Below are 22,957 nucleotides of genomic sequence, written 5' to 3'. Positions count from 1 at the left end.
CAACCTGCTCAAAAATGTCTGTGCATCACTTAAAAGGAGATTTTGGACCTTCAGAAGTTGGGTTTCAGGTGAAAGGTTTGAAACGAACACCCTACCTGTTTTAGATGCTCTTTTAACAACCTTGGTTTAAAAACACAACCAACTGATGAGCTAACAGCTAGTTGCAGCTCGTCGTATACTAATGTAGATTGCTGATGTTATAAAACAACTTTAGTCTCAAAAATGTCACAAAAGTTTATGCAACCAACTTTTTAATAACCTTTACAATGACGTAAATTTCTCAATGCAGAGCATGTCTATATAAATCTATGGTTGTTTGCTGAAAACAGCTACCTGTAACTGCATTGTTGGTTCTTTGTTAAAACACAGGAAAGGTTTCTTTTTAACCTTGTTGCTGACAGTTTTTTTCGCGGCTGCGAACTTCCTCAGAGCTGACGCCGATGGTGGCGTCACTTCCTTCTCCGTTTATCCGCGGGCAGCAGAGGACGTTGTCGCCCTCTGCTGCCCGCTCTCCCCTCTCCGATGATGTAGTCCCATGCACGATCCAACGTGTAGACTCCATCGTCTCTGTTCATGGTCCCACATCCACGTCTCCTTATCTCGATTGCTTCTATTATCCATCTTTTGTATTTCTGTTGTTCGTTGTTTATGATCCTTGTGTTGTCCCAGTCCATTACATGGTTTTCTCTTGTGCAGTGATCTGTTACGGCTGACTTCTTTATTGTGCTTTCTGCTTCTTCTTTTGCTGCTCTTGTGTGTCTTCGACTTGCACCTGTAACATTTTTACTTCAACCAGAAATAAAATTTCTACTGGAATGTCAATTTTACAAAGTTGTAGGTTCATAAAACAACATTCACATGAGCTGCTGTAGATTAAAAATATTTAAATACACGAGAAATCCACTCAGGTCTGAGCTTATAGCCGTTTCTCCAAACTCAAAGCGCCACCTGCAACACGTGGGATACCACTTCACAAGACTGTTTAAGGCCAGCTTCCAAACTCTCTCGGTAATCTTCAGACTTTGTGCCTCTCTGCGGTTGTCAGCCATCTCTGGAAGTCCTCTGGAGGGTTTAGCGTCACTCTGCACACCGATTCTTACTTATTTTGTGCTTGACGGTGGAGCTGGAGAGCAACATTTAACATGAAGGAAAAGTGCTTTCCCGGGATAAGATTAGATTAGATGACTGAAAGCCACTACGTAGAAAATTCCTTTACACGCTCATCTACGCATGTTATGCATGGCTATGAGACCTCTTCAGTTGGAGGAGAAATGTTTCATCATAATATCAGAAGTTGATGCAAGTAACTTTGGATTCCTTCCGGGGGGACAAGTGGGCAGAAAAATATCCCTCATGGTACAACACCATCAGATCTCTTGCTGTTGTGATCAAGGGTTATGGACTTTTAAACAATCAGCCATCCGAATACAAAGACCAAAAATAAAAGATGAAGACCAAGAAAACATGGCAAAGATACCACATCTTTGAACACGGCACAGTACCAGGCTGGTTATTTAAGCAGTGTGTGTTCATAAACCTCCAGACACACACAAAATCAGCGCTTCAGTTCCCTCAGCTCACCGGCACATGCTTCACAAAGCACACAAATTGTCCGTTTTATTATCAACTCTTTGTTTACCAAGGTCAAAACTTTTTTTTTGCACTTAACATTTTCAATTGTAAATTTAAAATATGTGAGCTTGTACGCAAGTATTTTTGAAATACAGATGCTTATGAGAAGGTCCCCGGGCTGAGATGAAGGAAAAAGCACTTTGAGACAAACCCAGATGAATGAACCTGAAGAAAAGCAGGAATGTGAGTGGTTGAGAGGTGTACCTGGGTAGGTGGGATGAAAGAATAAGGATAGAAGAAAAAACAATCTGGGAAGGTAATATTTACTTGTCCGTGTGTCAGAAAGAGACCATGCTACCCATCTGTGCTGCAGTAAAGTAGTGGGCTTGGGCTGCTGACGCGTAGGAGTTGGACGGTGAGAGGAAGCAGACGTGATTGGAGGCGTGGTTAACGTGAAAGATTTGATTAAAGTTTAAATGAAAGTTCAGAAAGACCTGGGAAAACCTGAAGCTCAGAAGGAAATGTGAACTTTTATTCATTTTTTGTTTTGTTTATTCCTAATCTAAATAAAACAACTTGGCTCAAATTTCTATTTTGTACAGCAGGTTAGTAAATATTTAGGTTAAAGAAAACTAGAATTTAATATGTGGTGAACCAATGTTCTAAAACAGCCAAGGACCAAATGGCAATCTTCTTATATAATTCATTCTGTTGTTTTCCAGATAAAATGCGTGTTTGACATGTTTTAGTTTATTATTTAACCTCTTATGTTCATTTTATTGTGAGGATCCTTGTTTTTATGTACTTCATTTGGGGCAGCAGTAGCTCAGGAGGTAGATCGGGTTGCCTCGTGATCGGGGGGTCATGGGGTCGATTCCAGTTCCCGCCAGGGGTATTCTGCTGCTGTGTCCCTGGGCAAGGCACTTCACCCAAGTTGCCTGTGTTGGTGGTTGGTCAGATTGGCATAGGGCGCCAAATGGCAGCCTCGCCTCTGTCAGACCGCCCCAGGGCGGCTGTGGCTACGCAGTAGCTTACCATCTCTGGCAGTGATGTGTGTGTGAATGTAAGTGTGCATGAAAGCGTCTTTGAGTGTCCTAAAAGGCGCTACATAAGTTTGATGTATTATTATTATTATTATTAGAGTGAAGAAGTATTGTTCTTTTCTCTGTGCATTTTTTGTTCCTGTTTTCTCTGTTCAAAAAGATCAAATTACACTCAGCATGAATTCAAAGTGTTTTCCAAACAAACTCTTATTGTTATTAAATAATTTATTAAACATCTAAAAAGTATTTGTGGTTTAGTCACCTTTAAAACATACAGCAAAATGCACCTGCATCAGGTAGACACACGTTCTTGTTGCAACACCTCATTCAACATTCATATTTTTCAGTCATTTATATTGATTTAGCTGCTTTTATGGATATGAATATCATATGATGAGTAAGCTGTGTTTCCCATTCAAAACATGGGTCTTTACTGCCATTTGGTACTTTGGAAAATGTAGTCAAATCCTAGTTCAAATGCAAAATGGACCATTATTTACAGATTCATATTTTTGACCATGTTTGTGTTAGATAAACCTCTGCCATGTGATACTGACTTGTATGCAAGTTTTTGGGATTACTGTGTTTTGACCTTTGACCGGATTTATTGACATTATTTTAATGTCAGCATCTTCTGAGTGCTCCCTACTTATATCATGATTTTATTTATGCTCACTAAACAGCTAGACTCAATCTCTGTCCCTAACAGAATATGACTGTCCCTGAAAGGAGAGAAAGGTGGAACGCAGGAGAGGAGGCAGGAAAAAGAGACCTAAAGGGTGGTGAGCCATCATTCAGACTCTTAAGTGTCTGAATTAGCAGTGGCACCTTCAGGTAATGGTTCTGTCATGTCACAGCTCAATTTATAGAGGCAGAAAGAAAGAAAGAAAGAAGAGGCAGAAAGAAAGAAAGAAGAGGCAGAAAGAAAGAAAGAAAGAAAGAAAGAAAGAAAGAAAGAAAGAAAGAAAGAAAGAAAGAAAGAAAGAAAGAAAGGTGTGCTTGGTTATCATTCACTGACACCATCAAGGATGAAGCAGCGGAGTGTCAGCAACCATTAAGGACATGCCAGGTGACTGAGCAGATAAGAGTCGGCTTGTACCGAGGTTACTTGGTCAATGACAAACTGAAGCAGGACTGGCCATGCTGGCCTCATGTCTAGGCTGTGATCCCATCACTCCACCAGTAGCATGGTAGTGTGATGTGATCTTCTACTTGCACTGTGATGAAGTTCAAAAGATCAATGGTCCAGGCCATGGTATGACTGGGGATGATTTAGCAGGTGCCTTGTGAGAACATGCTGTTGACATACAGATTGAGTAAAGAGGAATGTCTTGGTGTGGTAGAAAAAATTACAAAACAAGTTTTTTTTTATCCAAATCTACTGCAATGCAACAAGGTTCTAAATATTTGTCATAAAGTGCATAGAGGGGTCATAATTTAGTGGAAAGACGTTCCTCAGACTTAGTTATTTATTATTATTATTATTATTATTATTATTATTATTGTGCTTTGACTGCTCAATCATCTGCCTTAAGGAAAGTCTGCTTAATTATGTTTTTGGCTTTGGTTCTGTATCTGCTGGTGTAATGGGGTTTTTCCATTTGGACCTATTAGCGCAGCTCGAAACCACTTCCACTAACAACTGGTGCCAGGTTGCTGCCCCTTTTTCAGTACCTGCTTTGGAGTGGTTTGAAGTGTACTGAGCTGGGTCGATAATGCAACATTAGACCGTTGGTCACTGATTGGCTGGAGTCCGAGGTGGAGTCACTGGTTGCTCCAGAGAACATCTCCTCGCTGTCTGCAGCCTTTTCTGGGTCTCTTTCTTTGGAATCTGACAAAAATCACCAACTAAGCAGAATGTTTACCAATGCTCCCATGTTCTCCATTGTTGTGTTGTGCTGTGATCTCATGTCCAGACAAGACCTAGAGAAACATCGTCATGTATTCATCTTCAGTAGGCTAGACAATTGCAATGGTCTTCTCCCAAAAATCTGTGAAGCAACTGCAGCTTAATCAGAATACTGCTGCTAGAAGAGAACCGAGCACACCACTCCTGTTCTTAAATCTCTACACTGGTTACCAGTAAACTACAGAATCGATTTCAAAGTGCTTCTACTAGTTTATAAATCACTCAATGGCATGGAGCCAAAATACATGTTGAATCTCGTTCCGGTATTTACACCCAGCAGGACTCTGAGATCCGTAGGAAACACTCAGCTGGAAGAATTTGGGAGAGAACCAAACAGGGTGAAGCTGCTTTTAGCTGCCATGTTGCACACAGGTGGAATCAACTTCCTTATAACCTCAAGTGTACACTAACTAACTAACTAACTAACTAACTAACTAACTAACTAACTAACAAGTGGCTTTTAAATCAAAATTGAAAACCTTCATGCATTCATCTGCCTACAAATGAATGTTTCTTATACTACACCCTCTGCACTGTATCTGCTCAGACTTTAACTTTTGTTCTAATTCTTGAAACTGAAATGATTTTGTGTATTTAATCTGGTTTAAATGTGTTTGACTTGTGCTGTCATGTTGCTTTTATTGTTCGTGCTGTTCTCACTAATGGAAAGAACATCGAGTTGCCTCTGTGTATGAAACGCTCTTTACAAATAAAGCTGCCTTGCCTTGTGCTTGAGTATTGGGTACAGATCAACGTGCACTATTTATTTTAACTCAGTTGTCTGCACCACTATATTAAACCCACTCCCTACCATTACAACAGAAAACCAGCCAAACCGTATACAGAGGAGTAACGCTGCACTGAGTAGTGGAAACCTCCCACAACGGTCCTCTAGAGGAGGGAGGCTGATGTGGGTCATTTTTGCATCACATATGGTCACTCGCCACCTTATCTGCTAAGAAGCAACTCTCATACTAGACTACTGTGGAAAATATCAGGAGGCACTCTACCACACGCCAGTCTAACGAAGCTCAAACTGGAACACTGGAACTGGCACTTTCTGACACTGGAATTTGCAAGTAATGTTAAAAAATTGTGCTTGAAAGCAAAAAGGTGACAGAATGAGACTTGTGATGGCTTTGGATGGCCTGAGACCCTGTATGAAAAAGAACTCTCCATCATTGTCTGGTTAGATTATCGTTAACAAAAGTCTAAAGATCTTGGTAGTCAAACATCTGATGCTGGATATAAACTCGCTGGATGTGCTGCAGCTTTATTAATCCTAAAGCGTTACACCCACAGAGTAAAATAATCTTTATTTGTCCACGTAGCAGGTCATTGGTAAAGATCGAGGTGGCTGCCGTGGGACGAACGGAGAGCCGAGTAAGTAATGATTTCACTGGAGTCATCAGTAAACTTTATCATTTAATGAAACAGCCAAAACACAGCGGAGCAGAACAGCAGCTCAATTCCACACACACACACACACACACACACACACACAAACACACACACACACACACACACACACACACACACACACACACACACACACACACACACGCACAAGTATGCTAGCAGAGGCATACATCATTAGCCTTGGAGAAAAGTAATGAGAACACACACATACACATTTCATTAGTCTGAGCAAGAAGTAATGAGAGCACAGACACCACAAATCCATTTACACACAGATATTCACACACGTGCATGTAAAAGCTCGGAGAGGGCAGCGGTGCAAAGACTGAAGACTTGTGACTGTCTGACCAGGCGTTAAATGGACTGCACCTTTGCACTTCATTTCAATTTAACCCAACCTTCAGTGATATTCCAGCAGCGTGTGATTCATCTCTCCATCTGGCAGCTTTAACCTGACCTGTGCAGATACGGGGAACATCAAGACACCGGACAACTGCTGGACATAAAAGCCCCACTCGAATCAAATGAACGGCTGACATGACTTTCATGTAGATTTTGGTGATCTTTTCATCATGCAGCTCACAGCTCACCCACATAAAGTTGGAAAGATTCTTAATGACAAATGGAGCTAAAAGCAAAGAACTTCTTTTTTGGACAATGAGTCGGTGTTCCCAAAATGTTAAAAAGTTCAGTAATTAAAAGTGACATTTTCAAAGTAACTCAAAGAAAAAAAGGGATTTGTGGAAGTCAAGTGAAACACTAAGGTAAATGTTAGGATAACAATTACCAATACTTTTAATGTTTCATATCTAAAGGCTGTTTGTTCTTTAGACAGGATTTGGGCTCTCATGCTGATGCTTCTAACTCAAATGATGAAAAGGATTACTACAGTTTGCTTTCAGATGAGCTGTCAGATGGGCAGCTGTAGTTTTGGTGATCAGTTCATTAAGATGAGAACCACAAGACCAGAATTACATCAGCTTAAAAAAAACTCCAATAGTTGTTTATGTGTTTGACAATAAGAGAAATAGTTATTGCAATCATTCTTAACAAACTGCTCATTTATTGAGTCAAACTGACAGGCATAAGAGCACAAAAACACCAGTGTGGAGGAATATCCTGAAATAAGGATAAAACTTGTGAGCAAACATACCATGGTTCCAGTAATAATCATTCCAAGGAGCGCTGAGGTCCAACAAGGAACGTGTTGCAATTTAGCCAGCAACGCACGCGGCTGTGTCTATATTCAGAGGCTGTATCCTTTGGTGGACTGACCTACCCAGTCCACATGGGCTGGTCTTGGTATCAGACACCAGGTCCTTCACTGACCTGGAAGACCTGAATTGCAACCAACCTGTGGAACAAGGATGGTCTAGATTTGAGATTTATTTCTGCTATTACCACGATACGTGCTAGCTCTGTGCCTCACGAGACTGCAGGTACTGAAACTGCCAATAGATCTGTCCTTTCAGTAGACGATGTGGACAAATTAATATTCAAAATACATGAAGGTTGAAAGAACCTGAACAAGGCTACAAGCTGGAACTCCTAATGTTAATAAAATACAGAAAGTTACCGTGATTTCTGAAAAACAGAAAATGTTTGTATTTTTTAATAGTTCAGCTGAGAAAGTCAAAGTATTGATGTTTCCCAAGAAAATACTTCAATTGTAACATAGTATTATTTGAAGTAGGGCTGGGCGCTGTGGCCTAAAATCAATATCACGATATATTGAGGATTTCACCTCGATTACGATAAATGGGCGAAAACTACAGGTATGTGCAGAAACAAAATTTGTCCACTAGATGGGGCTGTCACATGTATTACGTTGAATCACATTTTTACATGACTCAAGGTGGTACAGCTTCTTAAAGGGGCATTAATGTTGCCAACCTACACACATTTTTTTCTTCATTTTTTTACTATCAAATTTATTGACATGGGAAAAATTATCACGATAAGAGTCGGAAATGCCGATAACGATAAATTTTCGATTTATTGCCCAGCCCTAATTTGAAGTTATATATTTATTTTATTGTATATTTTTTATGTTAACAGAAAATGTTTTGTATTTATTTATTTATTATATGAATAGTCTGAAATCAGGTGCATCTTTTTCAGGTATCCACTTGTGTAGTTTTTTTTAGTAGGTGTGTAGGTTTTAATCTCTGGGAATATCCATTGAAATGTTGAAAATGAATTCAATGATGCCCAGTTGTTGAAAATATTGGCGGCTTTGTAACATATAACCATAAAAACCATGTCTAAAATGCATGGGAGCGGGTCTAAGTCTCTGGGCGACGCCATATTAGACGTGATGTTTCCTTCTACGTGAACCTGTATGGACAAAAAGCGTTTACCGATTTGTAACTGTAGCAATTAATACATATCAATTATGACCAATAAGATGTGATATTCCATACAAATATAAAATATCAACCTGATTGATCTTTGAATGTTTAATCAAAAGACTCGGGTTCTTTGCTTATTCAGGGACCATAAACACACTTCGTATTCATTCAGACAGTGTCAGTATATAGTTTATAAAATCAATTTCATTATTTTTCCTAAACTAATGATACATGACAAGATATGAATAATGAGATGTGATGTGGTGGATGTGGTGGATGTGAGGTGTTGTGATGGAAGCTAGACGTTGTAGCAACCGTTCTTTGTATCTGAGAGAAATGGTGAAATCTGGGTGTAAAATAATTTGTTGTTTGTTATAAACTAGAGAGTTGTTTATTTATGAACCTCATCAGACTCCAGTATGCAGGCTTACGATACCCTTGTACGAGTTGCTCCCGGCGGTCTGGAGGGTTGCAGTCAGAGTGCTGAGGTCACCAGACGTCAAAACCACAACACTCAGAGATTAGTAGCTTCCTCTGAGTTCGGCTTCCCCGGCCATGAGATGCAACCCGGGGTCTGCAGATTAGGTGTGAAGTAGCTCTGAAGAGCTGTTGTGTCCGTAATCACTTGCAGCGTCGCAGAAGGGTTGTGACTTAAGGTCAAAGGAGTTTGTTTCAAAAGAGGCTTCTTTCCCAATTTGGCCGAATCGGGGCTCAGCTGGAAACTGAATTAATCGGGAAGTAAATCTTGTTTTATTAAACTACTTTGTTATGATTTCTGGCCAAGTTTGGCAAATCAGAATTTGACACGTTTCTGAGTATTTACCAACATCCCTCAGGAAGTCACGCCTTCCTTCATTTACAAAAGTCTTAATTCTGTGAATAAAGCATCTTTAAATGTGATGTGAGGTGAACCTTAACATTAATTTGTATCTTATGAAGATGTGTATGAGTGTAGACAATAATTAACTTGTTAAATCAAACACATACTGATCACAAGATCTGCAATGGATCATTGTAAGAGCAACGTTCATTTCAACTTCATTGATTTAAGCACATCTTATTCAAACATTTCATTTAAACATCTTGTTCATTCATCACATGTGATTATTTAACTTATGAGTTATAAAAGTTCCCTTTTTATTCAGAGTGAAGAATGTTGACGTCTGGCATTCGTGCAGAGAGTGTAGGACCTTGGGAGAGAATGTTTGTTTGAATGTTTTGTCTTCATGGAATGTAAACGCGCTGAACAGAACCTTCTGGTTCTGGGAGGCCAAAGAGAAAGTGGATTTATGCTGTAGATTAAAGGTTATTATGTTGATCAATATATAGGTGAAAATTGACCCTTTTAGACGTTACATAACAAATGGCTACAAAACTTTCAACATTCATAAACATTGTTGTTTTACACACTTATCTCTTTGTTTGTTGCCAGTGATGAAAGGGAGTTGGGATGGAAGAAAATATCGATATGGCAATATTTTTTCCTGAGATATTATATCAATATTCAAAAGCCACGTGTAGAATTTTTGGAATAATTTACATGCAAACATTAGTGTCTTTTCTTTTGGTGCAATTCAAACGCCGACCTCTAGTTTCCAGCAATGGGTTGTGTTTCTGTCACACAACCTCCCTCTCAGCCGTCAACCTCCTCTAGGGAGGCACCGCAGAGCCGCTCTGACTCCATTACCCAACATCCCTAGCGCCAGGCTTCCGTTTCACGTCACCTGCCAAATCTATATAAGGAAGTGCCGCACAACGCCGGCTCACTCAGTCATCGTTCTAACCGAACTTAACCTAGAGTCCAAAACAGATCTGCTCAGAACACGAAGCCTGTTCAGATCAGACCAGCCAGATCAGACCAGCCAGATCTCAGAACCCTGCCTGTTCATACAGATCAGCTTCAGACCAGGAGTCGCCGTGTTCAGCTGTGTCACCCGGCTCCCAGATTAAACAGCGTGTCCATTCAACCCGGCGTCAGTCACTCCGCGCTTGGGTTAAAAGCCACGCCACATCCAAACTCTCGCCCAGCTCGAGTCACCCCATTACAGTTTCCACCACTGAAATGTAAATCCCTCTATTATGGTTCAGATACATCATGTTAGACATGTTATTTATCAGTTTGGACTGTTCATTGAATTTTTCTAAAATAATGTCAGTCTAAAACAATCGCTAATATCGTCTGGCTGAATGCATCGTACTATAATGTGGTATATCGTATTGTCTCCTCGTATCGTGATACACATCGTATCACCAGAATTTCACCAATACACATCCCCAAAAGAGAGTCTGGTGTGCTTGTCGTTTTGCTGGAGGCTGAACAATATGATGAAGTACACATTCAAAACTACACACCCAGGATTTTTTTATGCTAACTGCCTTCAGTTTATGTTTCCACAAGTGAATGAAACGTTCATATTTTTAGAGTTTTTCCATGAGGTATTCTAGAAGCCGCTCCGTGCCGGCAGCTAGATCGGCTCTCGTTATGTTTATGAGAGTGCAATGGCGGTGCCGTTGATGAAAGCAGCATCTTAACCAATCACAAGCTTGCGTTCTCCATCTCGTTTAGAAAAGTGGGCTCGACTCCGTCTGTCCCTGTGAGCCTGCTGGAGAGAGGATGGATAATGGCCTTGTGTGTCTTCACACCGACGCAGAAGCATAAACTAGGCTTTACTCAAACACAAAGATACTGCTTGCTTGCAGTGATTTTGCAACGTACTGCCCCTTATCGGCAAAGAAAATACACAAGTCACTTTAAAAATAGCACATAAAGTCAAAAACGTGTTACATTCATGCACGAAGACTAGATTCCCCCTGGACTCTTGCTCTGGTGCCATTCCTACTGTTTAAGCAGAAAACTGCAGCAGCCTTGCCTTACAATAGCCACAAGCATGACCTGTTTGTGAAACGCCATTGCTAAATCATGTTCAAAAATATTTTGGACAGTTAATCTGATAAAAACACAGGTGAGTTCATACTAAACCATTATAGTCTGTTAACTGTTAAGGAAACCGTGTTGCATTAATTAACTCTGACAGGCAGACAGACTCAAAACTGAAATGAAATATGGTCTTAGGTACACTGAAAGGTGAGTAACAGTGGAATATTACTGAGCTCCAAGTATCAGATGGCTTTGTGTAATCTCAGAGTTCAGTTGGTGTTGAGTGTTTTACAGGCAGGCAGCTGTTGGAAGCACTTTCCCACAATGAAGTACAAATACATTTGTTTCAAAAACAAACAAACACCAGCATATCTTTCAGGCAAATAGAGCGAATGTGTAACAGGTGAGAAAACTGTGAAAACTCAAACATGACCTCTGGCTTCCAACAACACCGATAACCTTCAGCCCTGTGAGTCAAAACTGCATCAAAGTATTTATTTGATAAAAACAGCAACTAAACAGCCAGAGGGGGTTTTGAGTTGAAGCAACTGAGATCATGAATAGAATGTACAAAACACCAAGCTGGACTGACTGGTGATGAGGCCCAAGAAGCAAATGAGCCGAAGTTATTAAAAGAAAACATAACTCGTGTAATTGCTCTTGGGATGTTTGTGGTGTGTGTGTGTGTGTGTGTGTGTGTGTGTGTGTGTGTGTGTGTGTGTGTGTGTGTGTGTGTGTGTGTGTGTGTGTGTGTGTGTGTGTGTGTGCGTGCGTGCGTGCGTGCGTGCGTGTGTGTGTGGTTTATAAGAAGGAAAATACGTTTAATCCAGAGGAAGTGTCAATAAGACAACGATCTGTTAGGAATTTCCAGGAATCATTATCCACATGCCGGCTCTCGCCACACACACACACACACACACACAGACGCGCACGCACGCACGCACACACACACACACACACACACACACACACGCACACACACACACACACGTACACACACACACGGTTTCAGCTTGTTGTGAAGTCAATGATTCGTCTCTGCTTGTTTCCTGCTGTTTAAGAGGAGCGGCTTCACAATGCTAGACTTATTGACACACTCAGGTAATGCAGGCAGGAAGGCTCCTTCACTCAGTAATTAAATGACTTCAGGACACAAACCAACAGGCTGATAAACAAATGCAGCTGTAAGAGCAATTATTCTAACTCACGGAGTTTAAATCACTCCATTTTACATGGACAGAGAACGCTTTTTACACAAACACACATCAGATAAATGTTTATAAAAGAGCATTTTGGACACCGAAGACAAGTGAGACGAAATTACTCAAAGTGTGTGTGTGTAAGAGAAATGATCCTGGTGTGCGTGATGACTGAAGCAGACTGTTTGCTGTTCGTGCTTCTGCTGTGACTAAATCCAGTTTTAATTCAAAGACTGAGAGTCAAAACAAACAGAAACCTGATGCTTCATTTACTTGCTGAATCAGCATCTGGAGGGAGCGAGGAGGGAAAAGCAGGTGGGGAATGTTGACAACTCCCGCTAGAGTGCCAGGAAACCGCGGTTAACTCTGATCTCCTCCCGCCTTTTATACCATTCTTTTCTTTACCCCCTACAAGCAGCACGCACTCTTCTGTTTTGCTGTGCCCTTGGGAAAACGCCATCCCTCCTGCCTTCTACTCAGGTGAAACATTAGCCCCAGCTGATACCTTAAACCCTCAAATGTGGAACTGCATGTGTGTGTAAGTGTGTAAGTCGATAACGGTCCGACGACAAACACAGCAAGCGACTGGCTCCACTGTGCTGTCACGCTACCGCTGCATGTGTCCTCCTGTGACCCCGGGAGGTTTGATATAACTCCTGTCGCTCCTCGTGACTAACGGCAGTGACTAACACAAGATCACACACACACACACACACACACACGCACGCACACAGGCCTCAAACAACTGTCCTGGAGCCATGTGCTTGTCAAGAAACCGCCACTGCACTTGAGACCCGCTGAGAGGAACACAAACATGCTAAGTTTACCATCAACACAGCACACCAACAGTCACAACGTCACTCGGGCTGTGTTTGTGATACTGAAGCCTAAACAGTCAATCTGAGAGCAGTAAAGCAATCCCTGACAAAAACTGACTAGAATTCTATCTAATTATGGTCCCTTAGAACTAAAATACTTTTACAGCTGTATAAAACACATTAGCACCAGTATTACAGCTTAAAGGGATGTTAAGTGAATTTTAGTCTGTTGCCATATTCCCTAAAGTTAGATAAGAACCCTAACCAGCTCAGTCATTCTCCTAATCTAGCAGTAATCCATTGGCTTTAGCTTAGCGTAGACAATGTAAGTGAATGGTAATGGCTACCATTTTGTGTGAAAATGTCGTGAAAATTATTTAATATTAGTTCCAGTTTTTCTTGATGACTTTAATAATAAGTGACCTGAAGGAACTACAGGAGCCATTTAAACTCGGGACTACATTACGCCGCTGCAAGGCGCTACGCAGCGGACCCAAACCCTGCTGTTTATTGTCACAATTATTGTATTAATATGTTTAGTAGATAAATGAATGGAGGCTGAGGAAGATGGTAAACAAATGACGTGGTATAATTCTTGTTACAGGTCAAAAAGTTATTCACATTACAGAGATTAAAGCTGCAATAGCAAATTTGGAAAACAATTAGAGACAAGCCTTTTTTTTTCATGCATCTTAACAACGTTATAACATTGTATAACTATATATATATATATATATATATATATATATATATACACATACATATATATATATATGATTCGTCTCTGCTTGTTTCCTGCTGTTTAAGAGGAGCGGCTTCACAATGCTAGACTTATTGACACACTCAGGTAATGCAGGCAGGAAGGCTCCTTCACTCAGTAATTAAATGACTTCAGGACACAAACCAACAGGCTGATAAACAAATGCAGCTATATATATATATATATATATACATACATATATACATACATACATACATATATATATATATATATATATATATATATATATATATATATATATATATATATATATATATATATATATATATATATATTGTGGAGATTTAAAGAAAAAGAATGTGCTTCTGCTGTATTTGCTTAAATTCATCTGCCAATAACAAGTTTTGGACCAAAAGCAAACCAGACCACCGCCCTTCCCTTGGTCCTTCACACATTACACACTCACGTATTTAGCAACAGAACACCAATGGCATGAGATGTTCTCCGCTCAATCAGAGAAGGAGAAACAGCTGGTTGCTACCACTTCATCTTTAGGACAAACTAGAGTCCCACAAAGAAAAACACCAATTCAAGTCAAGAACAACAAGACATTTGGACCTAGAAAACAACGACTGGTGTTTAGAGCTATCTCGTTTCCAGTTCTGGCAGAAGCGTCCCAGTGCAGATACCCAAGGAGAGAGGTGAGTGTCCCGTGACCATGTCTGCAGTCAAAACCTAGCTTGTTCTGTAGATTTGCTATAGCAGCTTTAATAACTTGTGGAAATCCACCTTATTATGCCTCCTAATTCTGTGTTTTATCACCAAAGAAATGGCAGCATAAAGGATGTTATTGACAGAATTAAAGGATTAAAGCCATTCTTGGCTCTATGGCTAATGGCTTGCATTAGTTTGGGTGGATTCTACCACTCAGCACACACACACATGCGCACACACACACGCAAACAAATACCGGACCAAACCCCAACTCACAGGAAAATCACTATTCATTTCCAAGTGTTTTATCTTTGGCCCCAATGGTTCAAAACACACTTAATCCTGCCCAGATATTAAAGCAAACTATAAAACAGCTGCGGAAAATCCTCTGACCACGTTCACACACACACACCATTACAGCCTTATCCCACCGTGAAAGGATTTTCACCACACATCACTAAAGACTGCACATCATAATGTGATTTTGATTCATCAAAGAGGAGTGAGAAATACAGTCGTATTAGCGCACAAGGGCAGATGAACCAATTTCATTTAAATGATTGTTGAACTGACTGTTAGAATTATTCACAGCACCAAACAATGATGATATAATAACCAAAACTCTGTAACTCAAAGTACATTTAATGGCGTTTCTTTTGTGGATGGAGATGGGATGACTTTAATGGAATAACGTCACGTTCAAGAAATGGGAATTAGTCCAAATAGTAAAAACAAGGAACAGTGGGATTAAACACTGAACGGTTTCTTTTCCTTGGAAAAAGTACAGAGGGAATTAAATTGGAGAAAAAATGACTGAAGGGTTTAAGTAGTCTAAAAGTTCTTCCAAACAATTAATAAAATAAACAGTTTTATCTGTGTGTGTGTGTGTGTGTGTGGTTGTCTTCAAGCCTGAGCTTTCTAAATGTGTTGTGTTGAAAAAATATTTGTATGAGAATGAAAAAAATACTAGTTAAAAATGTTCAGTTTGTTTTTAAACAAAGGGGTTTGCATGTGAAATGCTTGATTTAACAGAAGAGCTATGATGGCTCAAACTGGGGTTCTGATGGAAACATGTCAGAACACACGGAGCGTCTTGTTTTATTCTGTATAGATATATGTGTGTTCTCCTAGCAACACATGTTCTGAGTCTGATGCTAGAAAAGCAGCGCTCTATCCATGTTTTTTCTTCATGTGACTTCCTGTGACCAGACAGAAAATAAGGCTTAGTTTGTGTCTGTTTACACTCTTAGATCAGATCTATTGATTTCTAGAGCAAATAGATCTGATCAATTATTACAGGAGCTACTTTGTTCAGTAAAGGTCTGAATACTGAGTAGATGTTAACAGGGCAGTAATGCAAATTAGTGCTCACACTCTCCTCAAAGCATTATATAATAAACTAATCTAAAAAAAGCATGTTTGTTTCTTGACTTCTACTGAAAATGTGGTTTTCATCCTGCTAACAACCATGTTTTTACACTGCAGATGTAAACACGCCTCCTCTAAATCCAACATAATACCAAGAGATTTAAGACTGAAATGTGACACAAACTCATTTTCATATGAATTCCTTTAAAGCGGTTTATCAAAGACCCGTTTTTTATTTATTTACCACTTGAAAACGCTCTGCCATGAATAATTATTCCATAACAGATTATCTATTACACAGAAGATTGTGTTTCCATCTTGACGGCAGCATCAGAGGTTAATGCTGAGCAGTAAATGACCATTTTTATTCCAAATCAGGAGTTCATTAATTTAACTTTCATGTCAGAGACTTAAGTGTTGGTAAATGCATACATGTTGGAGGGAAAAACAATATTTAAACCTGAAGTATCTCAGGGATGAGGGTTTAACAACACTCCAGCTCTCCGTTATTACATTTTAAATGAAAATAAAAAGATGCTTGCATGGACTAACTTGCATTTGTAGCAGCTAAGAGAAGATAGATGTTTGTTTTCACAGTTTGCAGCATAATCAAGTAAGATAGTCACCTTACCGCTAACCTGATGCACCAGATGGTTTGCAGCACTAAGCCATCTGGGAAGCTGTCTTTGGCAGGCATGTTTCAACACTTCTCAACAGTTGACAGGATAAATTACACGTCCATCAACATCTATCGCTTTCTAGATGTAACCAAGCAGATAAACTGAGGTGAAATCATGCTCCTTTTGGAGAGTTTATGGAAAACACTTACATTCTTACCATGAAGAAACACTGCAGCAGTATTTAAATCTGGATCAAGTAACAAAGACAAGCATTTGATTATGTTTATCTGTGAAAATCTAGATTAAGTGAGAAAACTGGGAGAAGTCAGCTGTTGTCGTCGTCGTTTTCCTTCGCTTATCTGGGTCCGGGTCGCGGGGGCAGCATCCCAACTAGGGAGCTCCAGACCGTCCTCTCCCCAGCCACCTCCATCAGCTCCTCCGGCAGGACCCCAAGGCATTCCCGGACCAGATTGGAGATGTAACCTCTCCAACGTGTCCTGGGTCGACCCGGGGGCCTCCAGCAGGCAGGACATGCCCGAAACATCTCCCCAGGGAGGCGTCCAGAAGGCATCCTGACCAGATACCCATACCACCTCAACTGACTCCTTTCGATCCGGAGGAGCAGCGGTTCTACTCCGAGTCCCTCCTGAATGTCCGAGCTCCTCATCCTATCTCTAAGGCTGAGCCCGGCCACCCTACGAAGGAAACTCATTTCGTCTGCTTGTATTTGCGATCTCGTTCTTTAGGTCATTACCCAAAATTCATGACCATAGGTGAGGATTGGGACGTAGATCGACCGTTAAATCGAGAGCCTGGCTTTCTGGCTCAGCTCCCTCTTCACCACGACAGATCGGCTCAGCGCCCGCATCACTGCAGACGCGAGACCAATCCACCTGTTGATCTCCCGATCCCTCCTACCCTCACTCGTGAACAAGACCCCCGAGATACTTAAACTCCTCCACTTGAAGTATGACCTCTCTCCCAACCCAGAGTTGGCAAGCCACCCTTTTCCGGTCGAGAACCATGGTGTCAGATTTGGAGGTGCTGATACTCATCCCAGCCGCTTCACACTCGGCCACGAACCTACCCAGCAAGAGCTGAAGGTCAAAGCTGGATGAAGCTAGGAGGACCACATCATCCGCAAAAAGCCGAGACGAGATTATCCTGCCACCAAATTCGGCACACTCCACACCACGGCTGCGCCTAGAAATTCTGTCCATAAAGGTAATGAACAGAACTAGTGACAAAGGGCAGCCCTGGCGGAGTCCAACCCTCACCGGGAACAGGTCCGACTTACTACCGGCTATGCAGACCAAACTCACGCTCCTCTGGTAAAGGGACTGAATGGCCCTTAACAGAAAGCCACCCATCCCATACTCCTGGAGCGACCCCACAGGGTGCCCCTGGGGACACGGTCATAAGCCTTCTCCAAATCCACAAAGCACATGTGGATTGGTTGGGCAAACTCCCATGCCCCCTCCATCACCCTTGCAAGGGTATAGAGCTGGTCCACAGTTCCACAGCCAGGACGAAAACCACATTGCTCCTCCTCAATCTGAGATTCAACTATCACTCGGACCCTCCTCTCCAGTACCTTGGAGTAGACCTGAGTAGGCTGAGGAGTGTAATCCCCCTATAGTTGGAACACACCCTCAGGTCACCCTTCTTAAAGATGGGGACCACCACCCCGGTCTGCCACTCCACAGGAACTGCCCCCGATGGCCACGCAATGTTGCAGAGACGTGTCAACCACGACAGCCCTACCACATCCATTGCCTTGAGATACCCAGGACGAAACTCATCCGCCCCCGGGGTTCCGCCGCTGTGTAGTTGTTTGACTACTTCAGCAACTTCTGCCCCAGTGATTGGACAGTCCATCCCCAGGTCTCCGGGCTCTGGCTCCACCTGGGAATGCGCGTAGGTGGGACTGAGGAGCTCCTCAAAGTATTCCTTCCACCGCCCGACTATGGCCCCAGTTGACGTCAGCAGCTCCCTATCCCCACTGTAAACAGTGTGAGCGAGTTGCTACCTCCCTCTCCTGAGGCGCCGGACAGTTTGCCAGAACCTCTTTGGCGCTGATCGATAGTCTTTCTCCGTGGCCTCACCAAACTCCTCCCACGCCCGAGAGTTTTCCTTGGCAACTGCTACTGCTGTAGTCGTATCATCGGACCTGCGGCCGTATGTTTTGGACACCCGAGTGAAGAGAGGAGCGGAGCTGTCAACTGATCACCACCTGGTGGTGAGTTGGATCAGATGGCAGGGGAAGATGCCGCGTAGACCTGGCAGACCCAAATACATTATGAGGGTCTGATGGGAACGCTTGGCAGAAGAACCTGTCAAGACGGTCTTCAACTTCCACCTACGGCAGAGCTTTGACCGCGTCCCGTGAGCAGTGGGGGATATCGACTCCGAGTGGGCCTTGTTCCACTCTGCGACTGTTGAGGCGGCTGTTGCTAGCTGTGGTCGCAAGGTGACCGGTGCCAGTCGTGGTGGCAAACCCCATACTCGCTGGTGGACACCAGAGGTTCCGGGAGCCGTCAGGCTGAAGAAGGAGGCCTACAGGGCGTGGCTGGTCTGTGGGTCTCCAGAGGCAGCAGACAGGTACGAGAAAGACAAGCGGGGTGCAGCAGTGGCAGTTGCTGAGGCAAAATCTCAGGCAAAAGTCAGCTGTTGTAAAAATAAATCAGCAGTTCAGATCCAGGCTTACCTCTCTTTGAGGAAGTCCACCACTCTTTTAAAGTCATCAATACAGTATTCTCTCTTCATGTCCATCAATACGCTGTCTGAGGCAGATTGCACAGGGACATGGAGAAACGCATAGACGCGGGGGTGATTCAGAACCTTGGCCATCTCCTGGGTAAACACAAAGGGAAGACGAGACAGGTGAGGAATGTACTCATAGGTATGGTTAAAAAAGGATTGTAAGGAAAATTCAGTAAAAGCCACAATGTTGGGCATTTATGAGGCTGAAACGTATGAAAGCAGAAGAACTATTTTTGGGGTAGATATAACTGTAGATCGCTGTGGGTTCATTTGTTAGTTTTTCCACTGAAAGAATAAAAACCTATAATAGTCACCGATACATCTAGAAACTAATAAATGAATCTTACTTCATACAAATACTCCAGCCCAGGTGTTGCTTGGATCGGTGGTTCAAAGGACTAATTGACCATTGTATGCCTCTTCAGTGTGCATTTATACTGAATGTAGTAGTTTTTTTTATTATTTGCTTTTAAAATTGGTGTCCTCCCTGGCTGTCTTACACTAACTCCACTTAAATTCCATAACTGATCTGACAGTCAGGACGTTTATAATAAACTGGGAGCCTTTATCCCAGTTAGAAAACCAAACTCTCAAATCCAATCCAATCCAATCCAGTTTATTTATAAAGCACTTTACAAGACCCAGCACAGGAACAAAGTGCTGTACAGAAAGTACATTAAAACAATTGACTAGAAAGAAAACAGCAAAGATAAATAAAACACATGATACATAAAATTAAACTAGCCCTATATTAAAAATAAAAACTTGATAAAACTTGATAAAACCGCATTTGAATCACCTAAAACAGCTAAAATAAAATAAAAAATAGAAAATAAAAAATAAAAATAAAAATAAAATAAAAATAAAAAATAAAATAAAATAAATGAAGTTCGTTTCACTCTGGTATGGTATGTGGCTGAGGTGTGACCAAGTCACTGCTTTGAAAGTCACAAGTAAGTCACAAGTCTTTCCAGTCAAGTCTTGAGTCAAGTCCAAGTAGAAGACAACCAAGTCCAAGTCAAGTCAAAGTCCTTAACCTTGAATTTTCAAGTCATAATCAAGTCATCTGTCCAACTTCCATTTAATAACGATGATAATAAATTCCAGAAATAGTTTCTTAAAGCTTCATTTATTTGCTCAAACAAGCAGAAAGTGCAACTGAGACTGATTATAAACTAAGTGCTGCTGCGTTTAGCAGTAAATCAAACCCAAAACGAAGAATGTGTTATGATTTTTGTCCATGTCAGGCCACTTTTGTGCTAAAATATCAAATATGCTCAAGTCATCATCAAGTCAACAGATGCAAGCCGATTCAAGTCGCAAGTCACTGGCGTTGAAGTCCGAGTCAAGTTGTAAGTGTTTATATATTTTACCAAGTCAAGTCAGAAGCCATTAAAATAATTACTCGAGTCTGACTCGAGTCCACACCTCTGGTAGGTGGCGACATGCACACTTTCATGTCAGCATTCTTTCGGTTAGCTTAAAGCAACGCAAATAGTAAACAAATGCTGGCGGGAGTGAAGCAGGCAGAGTTAAAACTGGATATGCACAAAGGGTGAAAGAATGGACAACAACAATGCTGCAGCACAGCTTATCTGGTACGTACCAAATAAGCTGTGCTGCAGCATTGTTGTTATCGTACGTACGGTACCGTTTGATGGTTCGTTTGTGGCGATGATACAGTAGAAGGCAGCTTCTACAGTCTCATGACTTCTAGCATTAACTGGTTCCCCTTCAGCAAGAACTAGGTAGTTTAGGCTTGCTTCTAGCACTCCCTAGTGTTTGTTTGTAGAACTGAAAGCTAAACCTATCTCCTCGCTGTGTGTTTGTTTTTTTAACACCTTAATCTAACATCTGAAACGTCTCCCAGCCTTCATTAGTGTCTACAGCAGCGGTTCATCACTGAATTAATCAAATCCGTTGTGTTGATGATCTAAAACATGCAAAACACATGCTGGAAGCGGAATGCAGCACCAGGTATATCAGCTTCATTTTTTCTAGGTCCCAACAGAGTGGCCCACCAGTCTGAAGTTACTAATGCAGTATTCTGGCCACAGGGGGCGACAGGGGCTGGGTGGCCTTTCATTAACCCTGTAAACGGTCATTTTAGCACATGCTGGGTCAAGAAAATGATTTAAAAATATGAAAAAATCGCAAAGTATCCATTTAAAGTTCAATGAATGAGTGAAAACAATTACAATAGCCCGTCAGTGAAGGGCTTTCATACCAAGTTCTGTCTAAAAACTGATAATTATGAAATACCTTGTAAAGGTAATTGAAACACATAACGAGGAAGAATAACACGAGTGTCTGTTCGCTCACTGAATAAAATGAAGCTTTCATTAACATTCCTGTCTCTTTGTGCACTCTTTTCCCTACAGACATTCAATAATACCTCCTTCCCTCTCTTTTCACTTATCTTTTTTAGATTGCTAAAATCAAAGAAAAGCAGCTCTGGGAGTTCATTGTGCACCCAGTAGATGTGAAGTCCCAGGAGCCAAGGTTGTTCCTGTAGAGGCTCTCATGTCTGACAAGTTGATAGCTGCTGTTGAGGCACACGGGTCCCCATTTGAAAGCAAAATGATGGAAGGGAAAAAAGAAAAATACATTAAATCTATAATTAACTCAGTGAAGACTTCAGCCCCCGAGCTATCTCTGTGTTTTCACTAAATGCTTTGTTCTGGAGTTTCTTCAATACAGAAAGTACTTTAATGGCTATGTTGTTTACAGTTTAAGGTAAAGAGATCGATTCTGTTAAAAATACAAACACAGAACAATCTGCCCCTACACATAAGGTCTGCTGAAGGCCTTAGATGTATAAATGCAAGTACTTCCATATGATGGTAAAAATAAAAAACGGTACGGGGTTAAGAACAAGATGCCAGGATGGTGATTGTCTTGGTTTTGAGCATAAATGATGCTTTCATAACAAAGTCGTAGTGGCTGTAAATGATGGTAGCAGCATCATCAGGGTCCCGGGTGGAGAGGACGCATGTCGAGGGGTACTGCGAGTACTGGTTGACTTGAATTTTAGGAATTCAGGTGTGTCTATGGTGCATTACAGCAGAGGCACGTCTCCGCAGCAAATACAAGAAATTACAGTCTGTGGTTTGGAATAAATTGTGGAAGTGCGTCGCTGCGCCACTAAAGGTAGGATTTGGTTCTGTTTTAGATGCGGCAAACTCCACAGTTAAAGTGCAAGTCACCCCAATCCCACAGTTTTACCCCACTTACACTTTCTGTTTGAAAAATGCATCAAACGGAAGGATTGCAGCAGTGACTAAAAAAGAAATGATTGCAATCTTAGGCATGCAAAGAAGGATTGTCAAGGAAATTCTGACGTGTAGCAAAGGTGCAGGGGACTGTCGTGAGATATTAAAAATCAGAAAATACAAATTTGATGAGTACGAAGAGCAGGGCAGCTAACCATTTGCTCAACATTGAAGAAGGTTTTTTAAATTTGTTGGATTAAGAAACTTTCTGGAGAGTGTAGTGGCGTCCTGATAGATTAGATTAGATTATAGATAGATTAGATGATAGATAGATAGATAGATAGATAGATAGATAGATAGATAGATAGAT

The 22,957-nt window shown here is 41.4% G+C and overlaps 1 protein-coding gene across 1 annotated transcript in view; it reads right to left on the bottom strand.

Moving 5' to 3' along the window:
• The window catches only part of cdkal1 (CDK5 regulatory subunit associated protein 1-like 1), a 355,999-nt gene that overhangs the window by 108,353 nt on the left and 224,689 nt on the right, over positions 1–22,957 (bottom strand). The window contains exon 10 of the mRNA XM_015949107.3: positions 19,320–19,465. Coding sequence (XP_015804593.1) covers positions 19,320–19,465 — 146 coding nt within the window. The remainder of the gene's footprint in view (positions 1–19,319; positions 19,466–22,957) is intronic.

The sequence above is a fragment of the Nothobranchius furzeri genome, chromosome 5 (assembly GCF_043380555.1).
Source record: "Nothobranchius furzeri strain GRZ-AD chromosome 5, NfurGRZ-RIMD1, whole genome shotgun sequence".
NCBI classification, from domain to species: Eukaryota; Metazoa; Chordata; class Actinopteri; order Cyprinodontiformes; family Nothobranchiidae; genus Nothobranchius; species Nothobranchius furzeri.
Note: the sequence above shows the minus strand (reverse complement) of the source record. Positions and strands in the feature narration are given on the sequence as shown.